The 25,662-nt window shown below is 35.7% G+C and overlaps 3 protein-coding genes and 1 non-coding gene across 4 annotated transcripts; 1 reads left to right on the top strand and 3 right to left on the bottom strand.

Annotated features, from left to right (window-relative positions):
* Positions 1-576: 576 nt before the first annotated feature.
* Positions 577-3,871, bottom strand: LOC116003586 (putative E3 ubiquitin-protein ligase XBAT31). The gene is made up of 8 exons (XM_031243483.1): positions 3,155-3,871; positions 3,000-3,059; positions 2,671-2,742; positions 2,455-2,576; positions 2,216-2,356; positions 2,025-2,132; positions 1,466-1,721; positions 577-1,315 (listed from the first exon to the last, which is right to left on the bottom strand). The coding sequence occupies exons 1-8, from the start codon at positions 3,620-3,622 to the stop codon at positions 914-916; spliced, it is 1,629 nt and encodes a 542-aa protein (XP_031099343.1). The 5' UTR covers positions 3,623-3,871; the 3' UTR covers positions 577-913.
* A 1,916-nt stretch (positions 3,872-5,787) lies between these two features.
* Positions 5,788-5,859, bottom strand: TRNAK-UUU. The gene has a single exon. It is a non-coding gene; the product is annotated as a tRNA-Lys (tRNA).
* A 7,494-nt stretch (positions 5,860-13,353) lies between these two features.
* Positions 13,354-15,478, top strand: LOC116004838 (H/ACA ribonucleoprotein complex subunit 4-like). Its single transcript, XM_031245014.1, has one exon. The coding sequence runs from the start codon at positions 13,461-13,463 to the stop codon at positions 15,186-15,188; it is 1,728 nt and encodes a 575-aa protein (XP_031100874.1). The 5' UTR covers positions 13,354-13,460; the 3' UTR covers positions 15,189-15,478.
* A 5,815-nt stretch (positions 15,479-21,293) lies between these two features.
* LOC116004082 lies at positions 21,294-25,355 on the bottom strand. The gene is made up of 3 exons (XM_031244014.1): positions 24,376-25,355; positions 22,371-24,276; positions 21,294-21,959 (listed from the first exon to the last, which is right to left on the bottom strand). Exons 1-3 carry the CDS (start codon positions 25,353-25,355, stop codon positions 21,294-21,296), a joined length of 3,552 nt encoding a protein of 1,183 aa, XP_031099874.1.
* Between the last annotated feature and the right edge of the window lie 307 nt (positions 25,356-25,662).

The following is a 25,662-nucleotide window of genomic DNA, read 5'->3' as shown; positions in this document are numbered from 1 at the left end:
ACGTCAATCAATAGTAAAATGTTAAAGTACATACAATATTATTCCAAATTAAAATATACATTCCCCCTTCACATTTTAAAGAGAGGTGAGGTGATGTGATCAACATCAACTCCCCATCACAACATTCTTTTACCAAATATTTATGGTAGGAAAAGATGATGGGCTTGTTTAGTGAACGACGAATCCATCAAATTTTATTATATCGATCACATTGACGTTTTGACCAGGTCAAAACATAAAAGAAAACATTTGGTTATTCAATAGTTTAGAGTAACAATTTTCTCCAAATCGCTAAAAATATAAACGCTGCAATTTGCAACATGCCAACTTAGCAGCTCCCCCTACTACTATTACTACTATTATTATTATTATTATTATTATTAAAAATATGTATACTCATTTTACATGTTAACCGCTAACTTAAAAAAATTAATTTTACCAAATATCTTTTTATTAACCACAGATACAGTTCACTAGACAAACTTGCTAACACAATTCGCTATCTGCTAATTGCTAACGGATGATTGCAAAATGAGGCCACAAAATGTTGAATTCTACTAGAAAGGGATATGGAAATGATGGAGATGAATGGTAGTAAATTATAGTTTGGACCACATATAAATAATCATTTTTGATATATTGAATGCTCATTTTTAGGTATATTGCCTAAAAATAAGCATTCAAAAAAGGAAGCAGGGCTGCAGGCCATCAAAATTACCACCCTCCTTCAAGCACAAGTAAATAGAGTTTTTACAACAGACATTATTGTTGACCCTCATAAACAATACACTTTACTCACCACCAACCCAATTGATTCACTTCAACTTTGCTCATTCCATGAATCTTGAAAGCATATATGCAAATGGTGAGAGATAGAGCAATGTATGTATATACCAAATTTGATCAGATCGAGCTAAGAACCAAGGCTTGAGGGCTTATTGATCCATTGATTTTCAGCTGCAATTTTTCCCAACCCGCACCCGCCTATTCTGCCAAGCGATCCCACGCCCGATGATAGCCCCTTGAAGCTGCTACTCCCTTCATTCATGTTCCTCGACCTCCTAGCCTTCATTGTCGTCTTCGAGTAGGCATCCTGCTCACTGTCCCCGCCTTTAACCTCGATGGCGCTTAGTTGTGCAATGCTGCTCCGGCAGAAAGGGCACAATGGCACAGCAGCCACGGTCGTTTTAGGGTCCGGCTTGTTATGACAGCACAATGCCAGCACACAATGCGCACACATTTGGTGTCCACAATCTCGGACTTCAATCGAGCAGAGCTGATCGAAACATATGCAACACACTTCTGTATCGCCCGCCTGCAAAGAAACACACAATTTAATAGACTAATCATCAGACCAATCGGAGATAATGCCCAAGATTGGTTAGTAAACTAATCATCAGATTCATATCCAATTTTCTCCCAATCAGAAATAAACGAACTGTTTTGAACACGATTGGTAAATTACCTCGGGAATTTTGCCATCAGACCCCGCTTCAAAATGAGGAGGAGGCAGTGCGTTAGACGTCCCCTTTAAAATATTCTTTTCCCTCTCTTTATTTGCCTCCATTAGGGCCTGCTCTAGTAAAGCTTTTGCCTCTTTATTTAACTCGCTTATGAACTTAAGCGGTGAAGGCCATACAAGCGGTTCTGCAGACGAAGGATTTAGCAAAGCTGCACACGCACCGTGATGATATCTCAACGCAACTGTGTAAGGTATTCTCCTGCAATTGTTCCGAGTTGAGAAATATAAGCCAATTGCTGACCTTTGCATCCAATAATTCGGTCCGTGTAAAACATATCAAATTGAAGTAGCAGAAAGTCTAGGGTTCTATTAATTGATTACTTAAAACAGACATGAAATATCTATAATTGAAAATTGAACTTGAAAATCACACATAAATCAGGACCCTGTCATTGTCAAGCTAAGGCCTAAGAGCACATGCAAAGTATGCAGTAATGTTTTGCAAAGATTCCAATTTCCAACACTATTAAAACTGCAAGAGAACGAGGGAAAAGAACAGTACCCAGACACATCTTTTTGAAGTCGATCTGCTCCCCATGCCAATAATTCGCGGATGCAATCAAGAGAACCCCCTCTTGCAGCCAAATGAAGGGGACTACTACCCGGAAAACTGTAATCTTAAGTTTGTCAATACAAGAATTAAACCGAACCAAATCAGAAGGGAAAATAATAAAGTTTCAGTAGGACCATTACCCATATCCACTTGTAGATGCACAGACCAGAGCTCCATTATCTAATAACATATGAACACATTCAGGCTGTCTTTGGCGGGACGCCAAGTGCAAAGGAGTTGCTCCTTTGCCATCCCTAACATTCACAAATCGAGCATATCCCCTAGAAATTCGATACAGATAACTGGTAATTAAAACACTAAAACACCAACTCAATCTATACGAAAAAAAGGAGACATACAAAACAGCCTCGATTCTAACCAGGAAACAGCAACATGGGATGTGCGAGCGGCAGAAAGAATTGCTTTAAGGCAATCAGAATGGCCATAGTAAGCAGCATAGTGTAAGCATGTTCTTCCATGAAGTGAATCAAACACCAATATCTGATAATATATTGAGATCACCCATGATGTTACTTCCAACTAAATTACTTCTTATTAGTGATTGGAGATGGTAATTGTGGGGGAGAAAGCTTACGTTGGCTCCAGCTTCAATGAGTTTTTGCACACAAAAGATCTTCCCATACATGGCGGCTAACATCAATGGAGTCTAAACAATTCACAATTTCCAAAAATACAGCATTATCAGCTACCATGAAGAAGTAAACATAAAACAATCAACTCCACCTAAAGAAATTACAAGTTCAATTCATTAGCTATGAGCAATCTAGGCTGGTTTACTTGGATTTACTCAATGCAAACACTCAAAAGAAAGAAGAATTTAAGGAAATAAAATGGAAAAAATTCAAACTTTTTTTTTCTCAGGAAACTGCCCAAGCAAAAATGAAGGCAAATTAAAAATGCTACCTGTTTATGGCGATTTAACAAATCTGGGTTAATAGATCGGTTTAACAGCACAGTGAGAATCTGAAACGAAATCAATTCAAACCCATCAATGGAAACACGACAATGAATGAAAATTTAAGCAAAAGATTGAAACTTTTTCAAGGACCCTAATTAACCTGGATGTGGCCATTGGCCGCAGCTATGTGCAAAGCAGAGTGGCGATCATACACTGTGGCGCGTCGAACAAGACTTGGGTCTCTCTGCAACACCGCCTCCACCATTTCCACATCTCCGCCCTGCACGGCGGTAAACAACCCCTTTTCTTCTCTGGGTCTGCAACTCAGTTCCTGACCCATTGTTCTAATGTGTTGTTTTGGCGGGGAGGGGGGAGGGCACCGCCTTGAGCGGTGGCGTTCTGGGTTATGGGAGAGATGGCGGAATGTGAAGGCGCAAGACTGTATATATATATATTTATTTGTGTTATTGTAGCAGCTGACCGTGAAATGGAGAGAGGGAGCGGGCAGGCGGACAGCTGATACTGCAGAAGACAACGGGCAGCAGCCATATGTTTCTCGGGCAGTCGTTTTGCCATAAATAATCCTCAAAACGCCAATCTTTACGGATTGGTTTCTGTCAAAAACCATGTTTCCATTTCAACCTTACATAGTACAGGTTGCTACCTCACAAGATCGAAATTTCAAACTCATATGTAAATAATTCTTTTTAAGAATAAGATATCAATTAGATAATCATGTCAGGTCAAAGTATAAGAACACTAGAACGGAAAATTTTGCATTTTTAGATTGGGGTGAGCAACTTATTTGAAAGAGCTGTGCCCGAATATAATTGATGTCTTAAGGGTTTAAAGCAGGAGGAAGTTAGCCATCAATGATAACAAATGGGGAAGATGTGAAGATTTTTTTTATCGGGCAATGCTGACTTTGAATGTGCAGTGGTCCTTTTTAGGTTGTGACCTTTGCCACGGCCTGGCTTCACCTTAGAAGCCTTATCCACTTTGCATGCAATACATCACAAAAAATTTATACATTAAACGACCACAAGTAGGTATCGATTTAAACAAAGAAAGACATTATACTTCTTTCATTGGAAGTCAAAATTAAAATTTTGTGATTACTAACTTGCCTTATACACCAATCTTTGTAAACTTTTACTACTGTTGACCTAATTCAATTTTGTCATACTACTCAATGCTAAACTTTTTAATGCTCGAAAGAAGAAATATACTTTTGGGTGGTCATATCACTCCGATTCTTTGAAACTCAAATAATAAAAGTTCAAGCAAGTACATCAATCTAAGAGATTAGTTCTGGATGTTAAAATCCATTTGAAGAATGAAATTAAAATAACTTTGAGGTGTAATGTTATAAAATGACCAAAAAAACAATATTCCAAAACTAGACACTACTATGATTCTCTTTGACCACTCTCTTTAACGGTGTCATTTGGACTAAGGGTGGATCCAGAGGAGAGCAGTGGAAACAGTTGCCCCTCCTTCCCCCACCTCATCCCAATATATAGTCTTATATATATAGTTCAGTACATGTTTTGATGTAAGTAAAACAATACATATAAAAGTGAGTAAAGATTAGTTAGGTAAGTTGGTTTTTAACAACTTACTCTGCGCAGTATTAGAATATAATGTTCATCTTTAATTTACTCCATTCATCTCTACACCAAAATCCACCACACCTTTGATTTACTATATGAGATATTCGTGCCGGCTACAAACCAAAATCCTCTATTCATGGATTCTTCAACTTTCGGTATTTGAGAACATTGGGATATCATATAAATCATATTGATTAGATCCCCCTCCCCTCTCAGCTCCCAAAAAAAAAAAACAACAACAACAACAAATATTTAGATATACTATCTTATATGCACATTTGATTTTTTTAATATAAATAATTATAATTAAATTATAAATTATTTAATTTAAAATTTAATTAATAAATAAAATAAAAGATGATTTAAATGATTATGAACCCACAAATATGCATGTATAATGGGGAGGCCAGGAGATATTGGAGATAAACCAATATTACCTCTGCCTAGTACAACTTATTTTAGAGTTAATAACTTATTTTAAGGTGCAAACAAGCTATAAGCTTTGTTTGGTAAAACATAGAATGTTTAAAATAAAAACTTATTTTGTAACGCTACCTTAAGTAGCGTTTTAAAATAAGCCAATTAATAGGGAATATACCCTAGGATTACAGTTATACATATTTTAGACATTTATACAGTATCGGGTATTGGGCTAAATGCCTATATAAAGGGCCCTAGCCCTTCAAGTTGAGGGGTTTTTTCCCTTCTCTTCCTCTCTCTAGAAACATCCTAGAAGCAATGTTCTCTCTTCTCTCTAAAGTATTCAAGAATCATCAATAAAAAGGATGGATAAAGAGCTAATTTATAGATCTACACTATACTTTACATATATTCTATATATATACTTAATTAGATGCATGGGAGAATTAATCCTTATCACTAATAACTACTAGCTTTTAAACTTTTAGTTTTAAACTAGCTTATTAGCTAGATATGCTAAACAAAACCAATATTCCATGATAAAGTAAAGGAAAATATTTAAATAATGATTTGTGGATGAACATAAAATTTTCAATTACTTACGGAGATCCAAAAAGTAAATGGTTTGACAAACATTTATGAATATTGTATGATAATGTGAAGGAAAGTATTTAAACAAGAGTTTATCGGTGTGTAAATCAAAATTTTGACCACTTACGAGAGCCAAAAAATACAAATTTGACAAAATTAACAAGTCATTCACCGTCTGTGGGGATCGAACCCACGACCACGTGGTTAAAAGCCACGCGCTCTACCACTGAGCTAAGACGGCCTGCTCAATTATTTTTACAAATTAATAATTTTGTTCGACTTGTACCTATATGTTTATAAATTACACATATGTACTACTTATATGCTACCTATAATATTGTTTCAATGCAATTATACTTTTTTTTTTTTTAGTTTGTTTAATCCATGCAATAGAATCGCAGTTTCAAAAGTGGATCTTACAAACCACAAAAAGGGTTAACTGTACTAGAAAAAACTTGTATGATAAGTTCGACCGATAAGTTACCTTCTAGTACAACAATCAACTTCTACCCACTCGTTCCTATCTTTCGGGCCCACTTTAATACCATTTATTATCACACAATAGGTGTATAAATATATAAAGTACTTCCAAGTTCCAAGCTAATAAAACATAATGTTTATCTAGGGCTGTTAACAAACCGAACATAAACGAACGGAGGCTGTTCGTGTTCGTTTGTTAAGGATTTTGGGGTGTTCGTGTTTGTGTTCGTTTGTTAAGGTTTTTGAAAATCCTGTTTGTGTTCGTTTGTTAAGCGTTCGTTAGTGTTCGTTAACGTTCGCAAACACGTTCACAAACCTGTTCATTTACATTCATGAACACGTTTGTGAACACTTAATAACCAAACACCTGCACATGTTCATGAACACAATTTGTTCGTGAACAATTATAAATATGTTTGCGAACATTATTAAACGAACACTAAACGAGCTTGTCCGCAAACATTACTAAATGAACACAAATGAGCTTGTTCACGAACCCTACTAAACGAACACAAACGAGTTTGTTCGCGAACACTTAGCAAACGGGTTTACCACTGTTCAGACTCTGTTCGTTTATTAACCGAGCTCTAAATTTTGTTTATTAATGTTCATTTACCTTAATAAACGAACATAAACGAACACTTACTGAGCTCGAACACGAGTAGTTTGTCGAAAGCTCTGTTTGCTAACAGCCCTATGTTTATCTTTAATTAGTTTCATACAGCTCTACGGAACAAAATTCTCCATTCACGGATTCACCAACTTCAGGTATTTGAGAACATCGAAATATCATATAAGTCCCAATGTACGTATTATGCATTGATTAGAGAAAAAAAAAATTAAATATCTAGATATACTATCTTATTTGCACATTTGATATTAAAAAAACTTATAGTAATTGGTAGCTAGCTAAGTGAGTGAAAAATATGGATGTGCCCAACTGGTGCCATGTATTTATAGCACTCATTGGGTGCATTAAAAGTTTTTGATACATCACTTCATCTTTTTTTTTTTTTGTTCAATTTAAATTTTTTTTTATCTATCTATAATGTAAATAATTACGATTACATTATAAATTATCATTTATTTAATTTAAAATACAATTAATAAATAAAATAAAAGATAATTTAATTTAAATGATGGTAGACACCCAAATATGCATGTATAATGGGAAGAGGAGAATTTGGAGTTAAATACTGTAGGATAAAGTAGAGGGGAAATATTTAAACAAGAATTTATGAATTATAATTAAAATTTTGACTACTTACTGATCCAAAAAGTAAACGATTTGATAAATCTAAATATTGTATGGTAATGTGGAGAGAAAAGTATTTAAACAAGTAAACGATTTGATAAATCTAAATATTGTATGGTACTGTGGAGAGAAAAGTATTTAAACAAAGGTTTATGGGTGTGAATTAAAGTCTAGAATTCATTCGCTGTCCCAAAGTAAGTATTTAAACAAGGGCTTATGGGTGTAAATTAAAATTTTGAATACATTCGCCGTCTGTGAGGATCGAACCCACAACCACGCGATTAAAAACCAAGCGCTCTACCACTGAGCTAAGACAGCCTGGTCAATCATGTTTTCAAATTATAGGTATTAAGAAGTTGATTGGCATATATATGTCTTTCACGCACATTGCGCGACTGATTTAATACCCAATATTTGTATTTAAATAAGTAATTCAAAGTATATCAATGTAAAATTATATAAAATAATTTCATTATAGTTGGCATTAAAATTAATGTTTAATTTGCAATTTCTAAAAAATAATTATCTAAATACTTATTGCAGTTGATATGGTATTAAGTAGTATATATTACTTTTGGTAGGATAGGTTTGTCATTGTCTTCGTCTTCATATTGCTTGTCCGTTTTTTTTGTTGGCAGCATCTCATGTGCAATTGGGTTACTGGTGCTAGTTTGCAAAAAGAACAAATTTGGTCTAATTAGTTTTCTTACATTAAAAAAATAGATGAATGGAATCCCTAAATTGATTCCTTTATACTAATATTTATAAAACTGATCTCGTCAAATTTTAGACATTGATCATCCGAGATGGATAAACCAAATTAGCTCACACTTAAGCTAATTTGATTTATCCATACATACATACATATATACATATATATATATATATATATATATATATACATACATATATATATATATATATATATATATATATATATATGTATATATGTATGTATGTATGTATGTATGTCTGTATGTATGTATGCATGCATGCATGCATGTATGTAACTAAAGTTTATACTGACGGAATGCATGAGATATTTAAGGAAAGAAAATCTACTATACTAATAAGAGCAAAAAAAAAAAAGTTTGGTCTATAATGAAAAAAATGACGGTCAAATTATTAAATCAAATGGATGGTTCAAATTATTTAGATTTATATTTTTCATTGAGATTTTCAAATTTATCTTTAATTGTTAACGTACTCATTGATTTCAATAAGAAAGGTTTTAGGTTCGAACATCATCCCAATCAAAGATAAGTTAGTATAATTAAGTTTCTCACTCTATTTTATATTGTTACTCTTATTAAATTAAATAAATTAGTAGCTAAAAAAATGATACATATGCATTTCTTTAATTTAGAATTATGTGTCTACAATGCCTTTATTTAAAAAAAAATCATTATCAATAAATTAAATAAGAAAAATAATTTTATTAGTTATATTGTCTTTATTTTTTTCCAATGCAAAAATTTATCAATTGAAATTCATTACATTGTCCATTATTTCTTTTTACACTCGTAATTAAATATCAAAGTTATAATACAAAATAATATTATATATTTATTTACCAAGTATTTTATTAATATCATAAAAAATTTTAAAAAATAGTTTGAAGGCAATATAAATTTACAATTCATTTCATCTTCTAAACTCAACTTGCTTAGATTACATGCAAAATCAACATCAACCTTCACACCAAAAATACTTGGTATACATCAATGAAAAAACAATATAACTTGAAGGTTAATCAATACAATAACAAAAAAAAAAAAAAAAAAAAAAAAAAACACACACACACAGTCTCACACACACAAAAAATCAAGTACTACACGCATTCCTACTAATTCTAAAAATATGAACTTGAAAATGAACATGTGCAAAGTGGATGTGAAAATTATTAATGAAATTGAACAAGTTGCAGCATCAGTATTCGGACTACTTGCAGAGTTATAGTTGTTACTATCATGTAAATAAATTTTGAAAATAGAACAAGAGATACTACTCATGAACCTTATACAAATATAATTAATATTAATATTTTATTCAATACTTCCACATGAAACATGCAGGGGAACATTCATATTTTAATCAATACTTCCACATGAAACATGTAGGGGAACAAACTAACTACCACTGCAAAATATCAACAGACACTTGCAAGATCAAGAGTTTATAATACAACTAATTAAGATCCCAGTCATATACACAAAAAGAAAAATCCATAGCTTCCATGACGTTATCATCTATATTACGAGCAGTAACCCAATTGTAAATAACACACTACCAACAAAAAGAAAGAAGATAAATAGTAAATAAAGATGAAAACAATGACAATATTACTCAAAAGAAAATTAAGAATATTTAGAAAAATTCAAACCAAAAATAGTATTTATTTAGACTATCGATTTTACAAAGTTGCAAACATTTATTTTCGTGACAATTATAATGAATTTCCTATATTCTCTTGCATTCATATGGTTTGAGTTACATATTTAAATAAACAAATTTGAGATTCATCAATTACCTATGTATGAACTTTTCATATATAATTTATACTTTCAAATATTTATTTAAATATAAACATTGGGCATTAACTCATTCGCGCAATGCGCGTGTAAAACTAGAATATAATAGCGGGTAAAGTAGAAAAAATTACTAAAATAAAATAATTTGAACCATTCATTTCATTAAATAATTTGACAGATAATTTTTAGTTTTGGTTATAAACCTAACTTTATTGACTCTTGTAATAATAGATGGGACTTTGTAGAGAGGCACGTCCATGCTATTTTCTCTTGCGAAATGGATATAGAATCGTATAGTATTAGAAATTCGATCAACACACTTAATAATGTTTATGTTTGTTATTAACTACCAATTTTAGTTCATGGCCTTAATCCTAAGTTAACGATGTTTCAATAACTCAATTCTCCTCCACCAATATAAATTATAATTCAGCAATGCGCTTTGCTGGAGTACACACCATCTGCGAAAACGATATGCCACCATCTGCTGAGTAGGTTAAGAAAGATAAAGACAAAGATTCCTAGTATGGATAGGATCTTTGATTGAGTTGGATTCTCGTGTCGGAATCAATAACGTACGAAGATTCCGATGAAGAAAGCAAACTAAACAAGTCAGAATTCTTAGCGGCCGCGTAAGGTTTTTGTTGTGTCGTGGAAGCTAGCCATGCAACTGTTAACTAACCTCATACACTATATTTTATTGTTTACCGAATTGAGGAATTGAGCAAATATCAATTTTGGTCCCATGACTATTAGCAAAATAACAATTTTGGTTCAGATGTTTAATTTCTATCAATTTTGGTCCCACGACTATCGTTTTAGTACCAATTTTCATCCATAACTATTATTTTAGTATCAAAATTTATCACACCGGTCACAAATCCGTTTAAAACGTGCAAAAATCTAAAATTGTTAAGGGTATTTTTCATCATTTTTAACTTAATATCTCAATTTGAGCATGAATAAATGGATTTAAATCCTAAGATCGATCAAAATTTGCAATTTTCCTCCTCATTTTACCTTAATTTGAGGAGGAGAATTATGAATTGTGATCAATATTAGGGCGGGCTTAAATCTCTTTAATTATGCTCAAATTGGGATATTAAGTTGAAAATAATGAAAATACCTTTAAAAATTTTAAATTTTGGCACGTTTTAAACGGATCGGTGACCGGCGCGATGAATTTTGGCACTAAATGAGTAGTCGTGAGACCAAAATTGGTACTACAACAATAGTCGTGGGATCAAAATTGGTAGAAATTAAACATGTGGACCAAAATGTCATTTTGCTAATAGTCGTGGGACCAAAATTGGTATTTACTCCTGAGGAATTCATCGCAACCAACATCATTACGGTAAAGTGACATCTAAAGTGATCTACGAGACATGTCGTTCTTATCATTTTATAAGTCTGAACATTTTTTCTTTAAAAAGTTCAAATTAACATATATTTTCATAACTAAATTTAAATTATATAAGATAAAAATTATTAATATCAAATATATATCTTGAAAGTTCTTAATAATTTTGCCAACATAATAATCATAAACAATTTCCAAATGCAAAATAACTAATAACCGCATTAACGTCTTCATAAATAAATAATATAAATTAAACATAATTTAAAATCAACAAAACTTACAAACAATTACGGAGTACATTGTTATCATAATAAATTAAATATATATTATTAAAAATTTATTTAAAAAACTTACAAATAGGGTGGGCAAAGCTAGAAATCTTGATGACTAGGGTGATATATCAAAACGGTTCAAAACATGATATAAAATATTAATTACAAAATATGAACCATAATTTATTAGATAAAATAGTTCGAATAAGAATCACATTATAAATCACACATATTCTCTATTAAGGCTTAGAATTAGGTGCGAAGGGGAGTTTCAGTGCAAAAAGTGTGGATTAATGTGATCAATGGCTCTTAAAATAAAATTTTACATACGAAAATGTGCACTTGAAGGCACAAAAATATGCATTCCAAAGCCAAATTTGTGGACTTGAAGGCATAATGATATGTACTTGAAGGCCAAAATTACGCACTGGTCCATAGTTGTGCACTTAAAGACACAAAATCTGTACTTGAAGACATAAAAATGTGTACTCGAATCGAATGCGAAATTATGCAATAAAGGCACAAAGATGTGCAATCGAAACAATTTATGACACCAAAAGGAAAGTTATTCAACTTAAGTAGTGTTATTCAAACAATTACACTTACAAATCGTCTGTAAATATCACAAAATTTCATTAGAAATTTAGTTGTACATTGTTGAAAAGAATGCAAAATATATAATAAACACTGGCCCATATACACTTGAAGGCAAATTTTTTGCACTCGAATGCACAAAGATGTGCAATCGAAACAATTTATGGTATTAAAAATGGAAGTTATTGAACTTAAGTGTTAGTGAAGCAACCAGCCTTACAAATCATTTATAAATCTCATAAATTTTATTAGAAATTTAGTTATATGTTATTAAAAAGAAGGCAAAAGATATAATAAACATTAGCCCATAATTGTGCACTTGAAGAGGCACAAAAATATGCACTCGAAGGTCAAAAGTGTGCACTCAAAGGGAGAAACTATGCACTGAGACAAAACATCTGCAACTGAAGAAGAAAAATATACACTCGAGGAAGAAAAATGTGCACTCAAAGACAGAATATCTAAACTTGCCTACTCAAAATCACAATACATGTTTTTAAATTCCTTTTCATTCTAGACTGTTGATTTTTGGACAAAATTTATGATTGAGATTTAACCATATTTTGTGCCTAAAGCCTTCATTTGCATATAATCTCAATCGTTATATCCTGCACCACGGTGCTCATAGCAAGGTGCACCATTGTCCAAAACGAGTCGTTTCGATGTTAGTGGACGCGGACGCGAATGACTCTAGGAAATTCATTATTTATAATACACATAATCATTATCTAGAATACACAGAACGTTTGCCTAGAATACACAGAATGTTTGCCCAGAATACACAGAATATTGACACAAAATACATAGAACTCATCCTCCTAAACATTTGAATGCACAAACACATCACAACATGTGTTACTAACATAAATACACAGACGGTTGCCTAGAATACATAGAATGATTGCCTGGAGTACACATAATGATTACCTAGAATACACAGAATATTAACATAAATACACAAACAGGCCGAAACGGGGAAAGTGATTTCCAAAAAAAAGGACGATTAATTTACAATGGTCAAAACGACGTCGTTTAAATACGTGATGCACATTGCACGGTGCACGGTATAATTTGCCATATAATCTCTTTATACATCTTTGGACCATTTGCTAAGCCCACAACTAACTCATCGGCACTAAATGTTGATGGTTATTGGGCCTAAACCCAACAAGAAATATATAAGCCCATAGGTAAAATGTAAAATTAAAACGTTACCAATGTCAGAAAGATTCCAGAACCCTACAAAGTCTGTAAAACCCTAAACCCTAATTTTGTCCATTTTAACATCTCCCCTTGGACTGTGATTGTGTCTTCATTTTGTCTCACCTATACACTAAGCCGGCGGCAGCCATGACTGATGTGGAGCTCTCTCGCTCGGAGAAGAAGAAGAAGAAGAAAAGCAAGTCCAATGATGACCCGGAAGCTTTGCCCGGCGGCAATGACCCGACCGAGGTTGACGGTGATTATCTAATCAAGCCACAGAGCTTCACTCCTTCCATGGATACCTCCCAGTGGCCGATTCTCCTGAAGAACTACGACCGGTTGAATGTTCGGACCGGACACTACACTCCTCTTCCCTCCGGCCACTCTCCGCTCAAGCGGCCGCTCGCCGAGTACATCAGGTACGGTGTTCTCAACCTCGATAAGCCTGCGAATCCCTCGTCCCATGAAGTGGTGGCTTGGATTAAGAGAATTTTGCGGGTCGAGAAAACGGGTCATAGCGGCACGCTCGACCCGAAAGTCACGGGGAACTTGATTGTGTGTATTGATCGGGCCACCCGGCTCGTGAAATCCCAGCAGGGCGCTGGGAAAGAGTATGTCTGTGTTGCGCGCCTTCACTCTGCCGTGCCTGATGTCGCTAAGGTGGCTCGGGCGCTTGAGACCCTAACTGGGGCTGTGTTTCAACGGCCGCCATTAATTTCGGCCGTGAAAAGGCAGCTTAGGATTAGGACTATATATGAGAGTAAGTTACTGGAATATGACGTGGATAGGCATTTAGTCGTTTTCTGGATTTCCTGTGAGGCCGGAACTTATGTGAGAACTATGTGTGTGCATCTTGGATTGCTATTGGGTGTGGGAGGGCATATGCAGGAGCTGAGGAGAGTGAGGTCTGGGATTAATGGTGAGAAGGACAATATGGTGACAATGCATGATGTTATGGATGCTCAGTGGGTGTACGATAATTACCGGGACGAGAGTTATTTGAGGAGGGTGATTATGCCGCTGGAAGTGCTTTTAACTAGTTACAAGCGGTTGGTGGTGAAGGATTCTGCAGTGAATGCAATTTGTTACGGTGCTAAGCTGATGATTCCCGGGTTGTTGAGGTTCGAGAACGATATCGAGGTGGGAGAGGAAGTCGTGTTGATGACGACCAAGGGAGAGGCCATTGCATTGGGGATTGCGGAAATGACTACAGCTGTTATGGCAACTTGTGATCATGGGGTGGTTGCGAAGATTAAGAGGGTGGTGATGGATAGAGACACGTACCCCAGGAAATGGGGGCTGGGACCTAGAGCTTCGATGAAGAAGAAATTGATAGCCGAGGGGAAGTTGGACAAGCACGGGAAGGCAAACGAGAAAACACCGTCTGAGTGGTTGAGGAATGTTGTTTTGCCCACCGGAGGGGATTCTATGGTTGCTCAGCTTGCTGCTACTACCGAGCCAGCAATCACAGAGGGTGGTAAGCGGAGATTGGATGAAGGTGATGGAATCCCCGCACAACACGCAGCTAAGAAACCTAAGATATCAGAAGTTGAGGAAATTGTGCAAGTGAAGGAAACGGAGAAGGAGGTGGAAGTTGGGATTGAGAAGAGCGAGAAGAAGAAGAAGAAAAAGAAGAAGGATGGTATTGAAGAGGTACATTCTGATGAGGAGAAGGAAAAGAAGAAAGATAAAGTAAAAACTGACTCGGCTACACCCAAGGAGGACAAGAAAAAGAAGAAGAAGAAAAATAAAGATGAACAGAACGGTGACTCCTCTTTGCCAGCTGCTGGTGGTGGAACCGACGATGAGTCAAATAGAAGCGAAAAGAAGAAAGAGAAGAAGAAGAAAAAGAATAAAGAAGCCGAAGAGGAGTAGAGGCGGCTCAATTTTGGTTGTGACAACTTCTACCTCAAGTGTTGCCAAACTTGTAATATCTGTTGGTCTGTTAGAACATGTATGTCTGCTCAGTTTTATCCTTCATTTCTGAATTGGTAGCTCTGTTTTATGATCTTTCTGTTTTTATTTTCTTATATCTTATTTACTTCCAGTTAAGTTATTGGGGACTTTTCAAACTTGAATTACAGAGAGATGTTATCCTGTTTCATATGCTTTGTTTTGTTGTTTCTCTACTCCAGCATTCAATAAATATCCCCTGTTCTACATCACCTTGGATCTCACCTCTGTTTGCTATATGCACCAAATGTCTTCCTCAATGCCTTTTGCAAAAGATGGCATGTTTGCAGCAACATTTGATTCTTAAGATAACCATTTATGTTCTTTAAACTGAGATTGGTAATGCCTCCATCTGTCATCACCAATGCCATGGAGCTTTCTTGGTTTGAGAAAAATGTAAGTTGGTTTATTTCTTTGTGGTCTTTTGTTGGCTAGGTTATAAGGTGAACTTCGCTCAGAATGCAACTTGGCTGGTCCTTCACCAATATCATAGAGCTGTCTATTGACTTTCTTGGGTGATGAGTTGTTATACAAAGTGTTCGTGAGTTGATAACTATTTGACTATTCTAACTAAGCTCGACTTGATTGTGGATGACTGCAGGTAGACTTGGTGTGACTGAATGCATGAGATATTTAATGGAAGAAAATAATATAATAGCGGATAAAGTAAATTTTATTTTTAGTTTGTTTTAATTAAAAATCAATGATCATGAGTATTAGTTAGTTGATTGATTTGATTTACATGTGATTGAATGTTAACTATGCTTCCGCCTTTAAGTTATATCGCATAAAGATTGTGATTAACATTTAGATTTTATATTTCCCCAAAAAAAACATTTAGATTTTATGTCTTCAAAAAACATTTGATATTTATGAATTGATAAATATTTGACTATTCAAACTCAGCTCAACTTGATTACGGATGGGTGCAGGTAGACATGGTGGTAGTAGGCAGCTTCGAGAACAGTGCCTGGGCCAGCAGATTCTTCCACTGATTTGATTTCTATGTATAGTACCAGACCTTCACTTTTCTACTATACCCACCAGCCTTAACTTTTTTCTCCTTTGCATTCCCTTTTCTCTTTCCCACTTTAATAGTTTCATGGCCATAATAATTCCAGCCAACACTGGATCTTCAAGACTTCAACTGCTATATAATATGGAGTAATAAATTAGTCTTACTATAATACTAAGGGGGTGTATTCAATCAAGACTTTTAAATACTTTCAAATACTTTTAAAATGATGGATTTTAATTGACTTTTGTAAACTTTCCTAAACTTTTATCAACTTTGTAAGAGTTTATAAATATCCGTACAACAAACATTTATAAATTTTTAAAAACTTTTTCATTTTAAAAACTATACAAAAGTCATTAAAACTCTAAATTGAATACACCCTTACAAACATTCCATAACTTATATTAATATATTATTAATAATTTTCTTACAAAAATATACTTTTATAAATCATAAATAAATTAATGCATTATAAAAAATTAAAAATAAATATTAGTTATCACAAAAATAGAGTATATTATACATAAAGAAAAAGTACAAATTAAAATATTTAGTACAATTACCTTTGATTGGGATTGATGAACATCTCCCATTTATAACAACTATAAACAAATAATAATTTCGCAAAAAATTCAACTTAACATAAATACATATATTAATAATTAATGAACATAATTATATTAATTAAATATAATTTTAATTTATAAATTTTTAAAATAATTATGCTGCAACCAGCAGCAACTAAAATTTCTGCTGCTGGTTGCAGCATAAAATTTTTGTGAGTGCATGCACTGATTTTATCGAATGATATTTGATGAGTAAATCTGGTTTTTGTGACGGAAATATTGAAGTGCTGTTCTTATCTTTGCTTCGTTGCTGAGTAGCGGTGTCGAACTGTTGCATCTTCGGCACTTGAATTAACTTACTGAATAGGAAACTATTTTTAGATTTCTGAGAATCTTGAAAAGTTTGGGGTTTGAGGGTCGGATTTCTTCTATTTATATTAATGAAGAAAAAGTCTACAGAGAAGTTCTATTCTGACAGAGTCAATGAAAGTTATTAACTTTTTGAATACCAGTAGACTTTTAAATACTCTATAAAAGTCTAAATCGAATACCAGTATACTTTTAAAGAGTTTTGAAAAGTCTGAATCCAATACCGGTAGACTTTTAAAGAGTATTTAAAAGTCTAAATTGAATACCGCCAAACTTTTAAAGTTGATAAAAGTCTTTAAAAATCTATAAAAGTCATGATTGAATACACCCCTAAGTTTGATGTAAATTTGACACAAATTGTCTAGGTAGCACACTACTACAAGCTCTACTAGGATGCTTGGATGGGTATAACAGATGGATAACACAATGGAAATAAACATGTGATACAAAATTTTAGTATGCGTTTACTAATAGAAAGAAAAAATCATTTCAAAGAACTCATGGATTAGGATTAAAGCTCTCAAGTATCAACTTTGTCGTAATTAGACTGAGGTTGTTGTGCAGATTTGTTGGCAACACATGTTGATCAAATTCATATGGGAGTCTAAACTTTGGAAGTGAAATGATATTCTATTTGACTATTTGTAATAGCAAATTAGCAATACAAAATAAGAAAATTGGGATAAACGTAGAATAAAGATTTAGCAAAGTCAAGCTTTTTCAAGCTTATGTTGAGATTTGGCTTGTGTGTGTGAGAGAGTCTCTATATTATACAATTCAAACATTTTTCTAGAAACTCTTGTATATATAGTGGTGCAAATATACTTCCAAACCAACGTGGAAGTGTGGAACAAGTGCTTCTTCCAAGCCTTTCCACCTTCATTTTCCAACTCAAATGGGTCAACTTTGAGAATCAGTTTTTCATTCACCCATTATCAATTTTGAGTGTACAATATATCAATTTCTCGTCTCACTACGAAGAGTGCGAATCCACTTTTACCTAACACAAGTCGAAAGTAGACCCCCTGTTGTAACAGGTGTCCAAGTCTGCCACAATACTCCAAATGTGCTGCATGAGTCCTTTGTCTCTTCTATAACAACTTCGTCCTTTTCTTCTAAGATGATTCCACGTACTCCCTTCTAGAAGACTACTCAAAAACTGACTCGTCTTGAAGGTAATCAGGCTATAAGAAACACTTAGACATATTCTAAACTCCTTGAGACTTGGCTAATAAACAGCTTATCCTAAGTCTGTTGAAGCTTCTACACTAAGTTAGCTTAACAAACTCAACTGAAAACGAAAACTTGGTCTTGACTAAAGACGAAAGAAATGGGGTGTCTAAAGCCCTAATGCAATCTTTTGCTTCATCAAATTCTAAAGATACAATGATTCCTAACACAATGTCATTTTATCCTAAAAATTTCAACATTTTAATGGGATAAATTCTTTATTTTTCAAAAAAAAAAAATTGAATAATTAAGGGTATTAAAAAAAAATAAAGTGCACCTGAAATCTCACATATCCAACCCCCCTTTTATGCATAACCTTAGAGTTTTTACTTTTTTTATGGCGTCATATTGTTATGAAAAAAAAATAATTATGCTCAGCATAATCGTACTTCTACTATGTTAAGAAAATGAAAGGGAGGTACGGTTTTAAGCAAGATATTTATATTTTATAAAATATGAAAATGTGTCACATTGCACTATAGAAAATTATCACTATATGTTAGATTAGATTAGTGTTAAAAGAGAGAATTATAGATAATAAACACCCAAGCTAGCTAACTCACTGTATTCAATGCTTTCACTTTTTTTATTTTATCTTTAGAGTTCTTTATTGAGATAGATAGCTTTACTCATCAACAGTTCATTTTGCTTTATTCCAACCATTCTTTCTTCGTCGCAATGCAGCATTGGTTCTTGGAAAAAGCATAATCCTCTCCCTCTCTCCCTATCAAATCCTTTCTTTTTTTAAGCTCATCTACAAGCTGTAAAAATCTCTAATTCAATTCTGAACCTATTACATTATGCTGGTACAAATAAAATTGAATAAGAGTATGTTGTAGATAATGATATGATACCTCTTGTTTTATAATAAACATAAACCTAATTTCATACTTCCTCACATTGGTAGGACTTTAACATATGGCCAGCGAGGATGAGGTTTCACTCCTGATTATTTCTGTGAACCTTGGGTATAGAGATTTACCCGTCATGCAATACTTATGAGTCCGGGTGGCATGACCTACTGGGGCTGGTGGAATTCAACTTTTCGACCAAGAATGAAGTTGCACCTACTGTTGTTAGCAAAATTAAACCATTCGAGTTATTTTGGGTTGATTATAGTTGAATTGTGCATTGACGACATTTTATTTCATATTATTTATTAACTTGCATGACGATAATCGATTGACAACTTCACCTTTTTTTTTTCTTTCATGTTTTTCTTTCTTTATTCAACTAGATAGTGAACACACCGGGAGACTAGAATATTATATTATAACAATTTTAAAGGAGAAAAAGTTAGCATTTTACCTAATTCGTCTGTGTTCACAATGATTTATTTTATTTTATTTTTGTGTTTAATCATTCAATTCACCATGTCCATATAAAAGTTTTAGGTGAGAAGAAGAGAGGGAGAAAGACACGAGATAAAGTCCAAGTCTATAATTTGTTGAAGAAGACTAAAGTTTGTCTTCTTGACTTTGATCTCAACAAGCGGTTGTTGTGTCATCTTTCTCCGCATATTCTCCATACGAAATACTACTAAAAAACAAATGAAAATTTAAGGTTGTTACAGTACTTTTTTTTTTTATGACAAAAAAAATTCACAATTAATAATTAAGTGTGTGCACTATGCAATAAATTGCACTAGAAGAACTTATATGAGTTTGATTATATAAGAATCATATTTCACCCTTCAGAGCATTTTATTTATTTCTTTTCATATATTAGGTAGTTGGGAAGAGATAATAGAATTTCAACTTAAATTTATTAGCTTAAAAAATGTAGTTTGCAACTAAATTATATGGAGTACATGGAACACTCTAATTTCTAAATGCCTTGTAATAATTGTATCTTAATTTGGTAATAAAATTATAATATATTCATTTAACATTTTTATAAAATAAGAGGTATCATCATTGAAAATTTTAAAATTTTTTATCATCATCAGTCAAAAATGAAATTTCTAACCTACTTTGAAATTCAAAAGATCTTTTGTCTCTATTGCCCACCCCTCATCAAAAGTGGTCTATAATAAACTTAGAAATTTTTCTATTGAAAGGAAAGAACCTATATCTAGGTTTATGTTACATTTTTTCTAATATATTGATTTTTTTGTATATTGTGATGGGTGATAAAAAATAAAATAAAATAAAAAGCCACTAATCTATATTTTTTATTACATCATTAAAGTTCCATACATACATACTTATATATACTTACTTTCATTTTGTATATATATACTTTCAACAAATCAATAGTAACACAAGCTAGGGTTTTAGTGGAACTTTGGCTTTTCCCTTCAGTTATTACCTGTTTCCCCACAGAAAACCCATCATCCCCTACTATATCTAAATGCACATTTAAAATAAATAAATAAAATTAAGAGATTTTATGAGAAATTTGTTTATTTTGCCTTTATGGATTCTTTTTTTTTTTTTTTTAAATTATAAGAAAACCCCACAACAATCACTACCAAAGAATGTACATAAGATAAACCCTGCTCATGTATAATAAGTAGTAATAATAACTCGCAAATGCACTAGAAAGACCATATACAATGAGTGTTTACAAAAATCAAGTTCGTAATCTTTAGATACACTAATCATGTTTTACGACCCAACCAATTTAACCCTTTCAAAACTTTATGTGGACTTACTTTTAACTTTTGAATAAGTGAATTTGATTTTAGACTTTCTAGTCATGAGCTTTTTGTATTAATTTCATGCTCATTCTTGAACTTTCGGATTTTAGACTTATTAATTTTATTTCATAATTAATTTTAGAACACTTTTATTTAAGAATTGAATATATATTTTTTTTGAAAGCCAACCACAAAGCACTGTATTAAATCAGAGACGAAATAGAGTCGGGAGGGAAAACATCCCAGTACAAAGCATTAGGTTGAGAAAAAGCTAAAGAAGCAAGCGAGTGAGCGGCTAGATTCGCAGACCTAGAAACCGTCCTCACCGAACAATGATCGAAGGTTGACATGATCAGTTTTGAGGCGTTAACCGAAAAGGCAACATATGACAGAATATCATTACGTACCGATGTAAGTAGCTGCTGGAGTCCTGAGCAATCCGTGAAGTGAACGACTGAACCCAAGCCGCGATCTTTAATCCAAGAAAGAACCTCCTTGCAGGCGACTGATTCCGCCATGAGCGGGGAGAGACAGTCCTGCATGGGGCTGTTGAAGGCTGCGACGAAATCCCCTTCTGGTGAAAGAAGCACAACCCCGACCGACGCCTTCCTTGACTTCGGCAAAAAACCAGCATCAAAGAAGCAGCGGTGGAGCATGTCACCCTGATGTACTGCAGCCGAGAGTGTAGCTCCTGCCTCGACGCCGTCTGGAGTGGAGGGCCCTGGCATGTGTTGATGAACTTGCCTCCACGCGTCAGCAGCCGAAGTTGCCATCTGCCACACTCGTCGCGGAGTCGGTAAGCAAGCGTCCCAAACTGCCTTATTTCGTGCAGTCCAAATGAAATACAAAACCGCAACAGCAGCAAGAAACTGTTCAAACGTAAGCATAGACATAGCATTAGACAGCCACACACGGAATTCATTGCCTGGGATACTTGAAACAGCAAAGGATAACTCATGCCAAACTAATCTTGAAAAGTCACACAAAAGGAATGTATGCATTAAACTCTCATGTGCTAAGCCACACATAGGGCATGTTGGATCAACATCTACCCTTTTTAAGATCAAATTTGGAGTTAGGGGGAGGATATCTGAGAGGGCTCTCCATAAAAAAGACTTCCACTTTGGTGGGGCTTCAATTTTTCATAATGGTAACCATTTATCAAAAGAGGCCGGGTCAATGAAAACTTCACCACGGGTGCACCTATAACCATCTTTCACGGTGTAACAACCCTTAGGGTCTCCAGCCCAAAACCAAGAATCCTCATGCTCGGGGCTTACCGGGATACTTAAAATGCGTCTGACATCATTAAGGGTGAAAATATCATGAAGGATTGTCTGATCCCAGGTGTTAGTAGTGGGGTCAATCAATCCTGAAACAGCCGCCCCAGCGAGAGTTTGGGGCATTACAGTCTGAACCATTGGTCCAGGATCATCCGGAAGCCATGGATGACCCCAAATCAAGGTTGACTTGCCATTCCCTATCCTCCTTCTAACTCCTGAACAAACCAGATCATGGGCTGCCATTATACTTCGCCAACAGTAACTCGGGCATCCCCCAACCGAAGCATCAATAAAAGAGGACTTGGGGAAGTACCTTGCTTTGTAGATACGAGCCACTAAAGAATGAGGATTAGTAAGAAAGCGCCACACTTGTTTGCCCAGCATTGCCAGGTTAAAAGCCCTTAGCTCCTTAAACCCCAACCCACCATACTTTTTAGGGACACATAGACGATCCCATGCGTTCCAATGAATGCCTCTATCACCTCCTGAACCCCACCAATATCGATTCATGACTCTTTCAATTGATAGACAGACTGACTCAGGGAGCAAGAAAACACTCATACAAAAGGTAGGCATAGATTGTGCCACACTTTTCAAGAGAACCTCCTTACCAGCCCGAGAAAGCAGCCTTTTATTCCATGAGCCAATCCTGTGTCGGATTTTATCCTCAATGTACGAGAAAACAACCTTCTTATTTCTCCCTACAAAGGAAGGCAGGCCCAGATATTTACCAAAGTTAGGGGCTTGATTAACACCCAGAACCGCTGCCACTTCCTCCCTGTCAGCCACAGACGTATTCCTACTAAAACACACACTGGATTTGTGAAAATTGACAGCCTGCCCCGACATTGCCTCATACTTGTTCAAACATTGCTTAATAACCCCAGCTTCCTGAGCATTGGCTTTGAAGAACAAGAGGCTATCATCTGCAAAAAGTAAATGTGAGACTGAAGGTGCCCCTCGGGCCACCCTACAACCATGAAACGATCCTCGGGATTCAGCCTGCTGTAATAGGAGTGAGAGACCCTCTGCACAAATGATAAACAAATATGGTGAGAGCGGATCTCCTTGTCGAATTCCCTGAGTTGGGGAGACCTGCCCAATGATCTCACCATTTACCTGAAAATTATATGAGACAGAGGAGACACATAGCATAATTAATTTGACCCAATCATCAGCAAAACCCAGAGCCAACAACATCCTGCGAAGGAATGACCACTCCATACGATCATAAGCCTTTGCCATGTCCAACTTGAGGGCACCCCAACCAACTACCCCATTCTGATTTCTATTCAAATAATGTCCCATCTCCGCAGCAATCAGAATGTTATCAGTAATAAGCCTATCGGGAATAAAAGCACTTTGGGATTCAGAGATCACATCTCCTAGTAGAGGTTTCATTCTGTTAGCTATCATTTTAGCCATGAACTTGTACACCACATTACACAGAGCAATAGGGCAGAGGTCAGTAACCATCTGGGGAACACACTTCTTCGGAATTAACACAACATTGGTATCATTTAGCCCTTCCGGAAAGGAGCAAGTAGACAGACAATTGAGCACAAAAGACGTGACATCCTCCCCCACAACATCCCAAAAATGTTGATAGAACCCCGGGTTCATCCCATCTGGGCCTGGAGCTTTATCAGGGAACATAGAAAAAAGAGCCGCTTTGACCTCCTCCGCCTCAAAAGGCCTTAGGAGATTCTCATTCTGACTCTGGGAGACTCGAGGGGTCACAGACTCAAAGAAATAATCCGTAGGGGGTGAAGAATTATTTGAGGTAAAGATATCTTCAAAATAATTAAGCACAAGAGAAAACAGCCCCTCATTCTCTACCCACAAGCTAGAATCATTTTTCAATCTAAAAAGCATATTTTTCTTTCTACGAGCAGAAGCATACCTGTGAAAAAACTTCGTGTTGGCATCTGCACCTTTCAGCCAGTGTTGCTTTGCTCGCTGCCTCCAAAAAGAATCTTCCTAGGCCTCAAGGCTACACAACTGTGCTTCAATACGCTGATATTCTGCCAAAGAAAGGGGGTCAACAGCCCCTTGCAAGTGCAACTGCTCCTTGCGAAGGCTCTTAATCCTTTCCCCGAACTTATGAAATCGGTCACCGCTCCAACGTAACAGCCTGTCACCACAGTGCTCAAGACGCCGGAGGAAACCACCATCTCTACCCTCCTCCCAAGCACCTTCCACCTGATGTCGACACCCCTCATCATGAAGCCATGCCATTTCAAACCTAAATCTCCTGCGAGCCCTATGATGTCTCGGCCGAACATCCTTAATCCCCAGATATAGGGCAGAATGATCGGAGGTCCGAGTCAGGATGTTCGTTACGGTAGCGCAAGGAAGGGCATCACACCAATCTTCCCTAGCTAACACTTTATCGAGCCTCTCCTCCAGCCAGTCCGTAGTGCCTTTCCCTCTCTGCCAAGTAAACGGGTGGCCATGCATAGATAACTGAGACAACCCACAGTCAGCGACCGCCTCCCCGAAACCACGAAGGAGAGAATCAGGGTGTGGATTGCCACCACGCTTCTCGTATTGAAATAAGAGGTCATTAAAATCGCCAAGGACCACCCAGGGAAGGGGGGACCTACCAGCTAATGACCGCAACAGATCCCATGACTCACTCCTGCGACCACGCTCCGGAAAGCCATAAAAACCAGTCATACGCCAAACTCCATACCCTGTAAGTGACACTTCCACATCAATATGGTTTTTAGAAAAACTCAAAAGCTTTGCCGTGTTATTCGTTCTCCAAAACAGAGCTAGTCCGCCACTCAACCCAACATTATCAACGTAAAATAAACCTTCAAAACCAAGTTTTATTCGCACACACTCAGCATGAATCCTCCCCACCTTGGTTTCCATGAGGAAGATGAAGTCGGGCTTCTTAATATACACTAAGTCTATGAGCTCACGAACTGTACGTGGATTGCCCAAGCCACGACAGTTCCAACACAGCGTACTCATGATGAAGGGCTGGTCTGGGGACCAGAACCCGCCACAGACAAGTTTTTTGAAACCTCTTGCATAACAATGTCCCCTCCAACACCACCCGACCTTCGACCACCACTAGGCCCTTCCCTCCTCCTCTTCGAAACTGCCACCACCCCTTCCTCAACACGGGCATGATCAATAACCTCAACTGCCGTAGGTGTTGGCGCGACAACTCTCGTACCGCTAGGCCGAGAAGGACCTTCAGCCGGCACCAGCCAGCTTTCACCTACTGCACGTGGTCCACGACTGCCCCCCGCATGTAAACTTGCATCATATGGAT

The sequence above is a fragment of the Ipomoea triloba genome, chromosome 14, assembly GCF_003576645.1.
Source record: "Ipomoea triloba cultivar NCNSP0323 chromosome 14, ASM357664v1".
NCBI lineage: Eukaryota > Viridiplantae > Streptophyta > Magnoliopsida > Solanales > Convolvulaceae > Ipomoea > Ipomoea triloba.
This window is presented reverse-complemented; position numbering and strand designations above follow the sequence as displayed.

Excerpts from the sequence above, each read along its gene's own strand:
- LOC116003586 (XM_031243483.1), bottom strand. The coding sequence starts at position 3,622 with ATGGTTTTTGACAGAAACCAATCCGTAAAGATTGGCGTTTTGAGGATT. Across the intron at positions 3,060-3,154 it reads CGGCCAATGGCCACATCCAG|ATTCTCACTGTGCTGTTAAA; the intron begins GTTAATTAGGGT and ends ATTTCGTTTCAG. Across the intron at positions 1,316-1,465 it reads CTGATGGCAAAATTCCCGAG|GCGGGCGATACAGAAGTGTG; the intron begins GTAATTTACCAA and ends GTTTCTTTGCAG.
- LOC116004838 (XM_031245014.1), top strand. The coding sequence starts at position 13,461 with ATGACTGATGTGGAGCTCTCTCGCTCGGAGAAGAAGAAGAAGAAGAAA.
- LOC116004082 (XM_031244014.1), bottom strand. The coding sequence starts at position 25,355 with ATGAGTACGCTGTGTTGGAACTGTCGTGGCTTGGGCAATCCACGTACA. Across the intron at positions 24,277-24,375 it reads TATCAGCGTATTGAAGCACA|GTATGCTTCTGCTCGTAGAA; the intron begins GTTGTGTAGCCT and ends GTTTTTTCACAG. Across the intron at positions 21,960-22,370 it reads GACGCATTTTAAGTATCCCG|TTTCTTGCTGCTGTTGCGGT; the intron begins GTAAGCCCCGAG and ends ACGTTTGAACAG.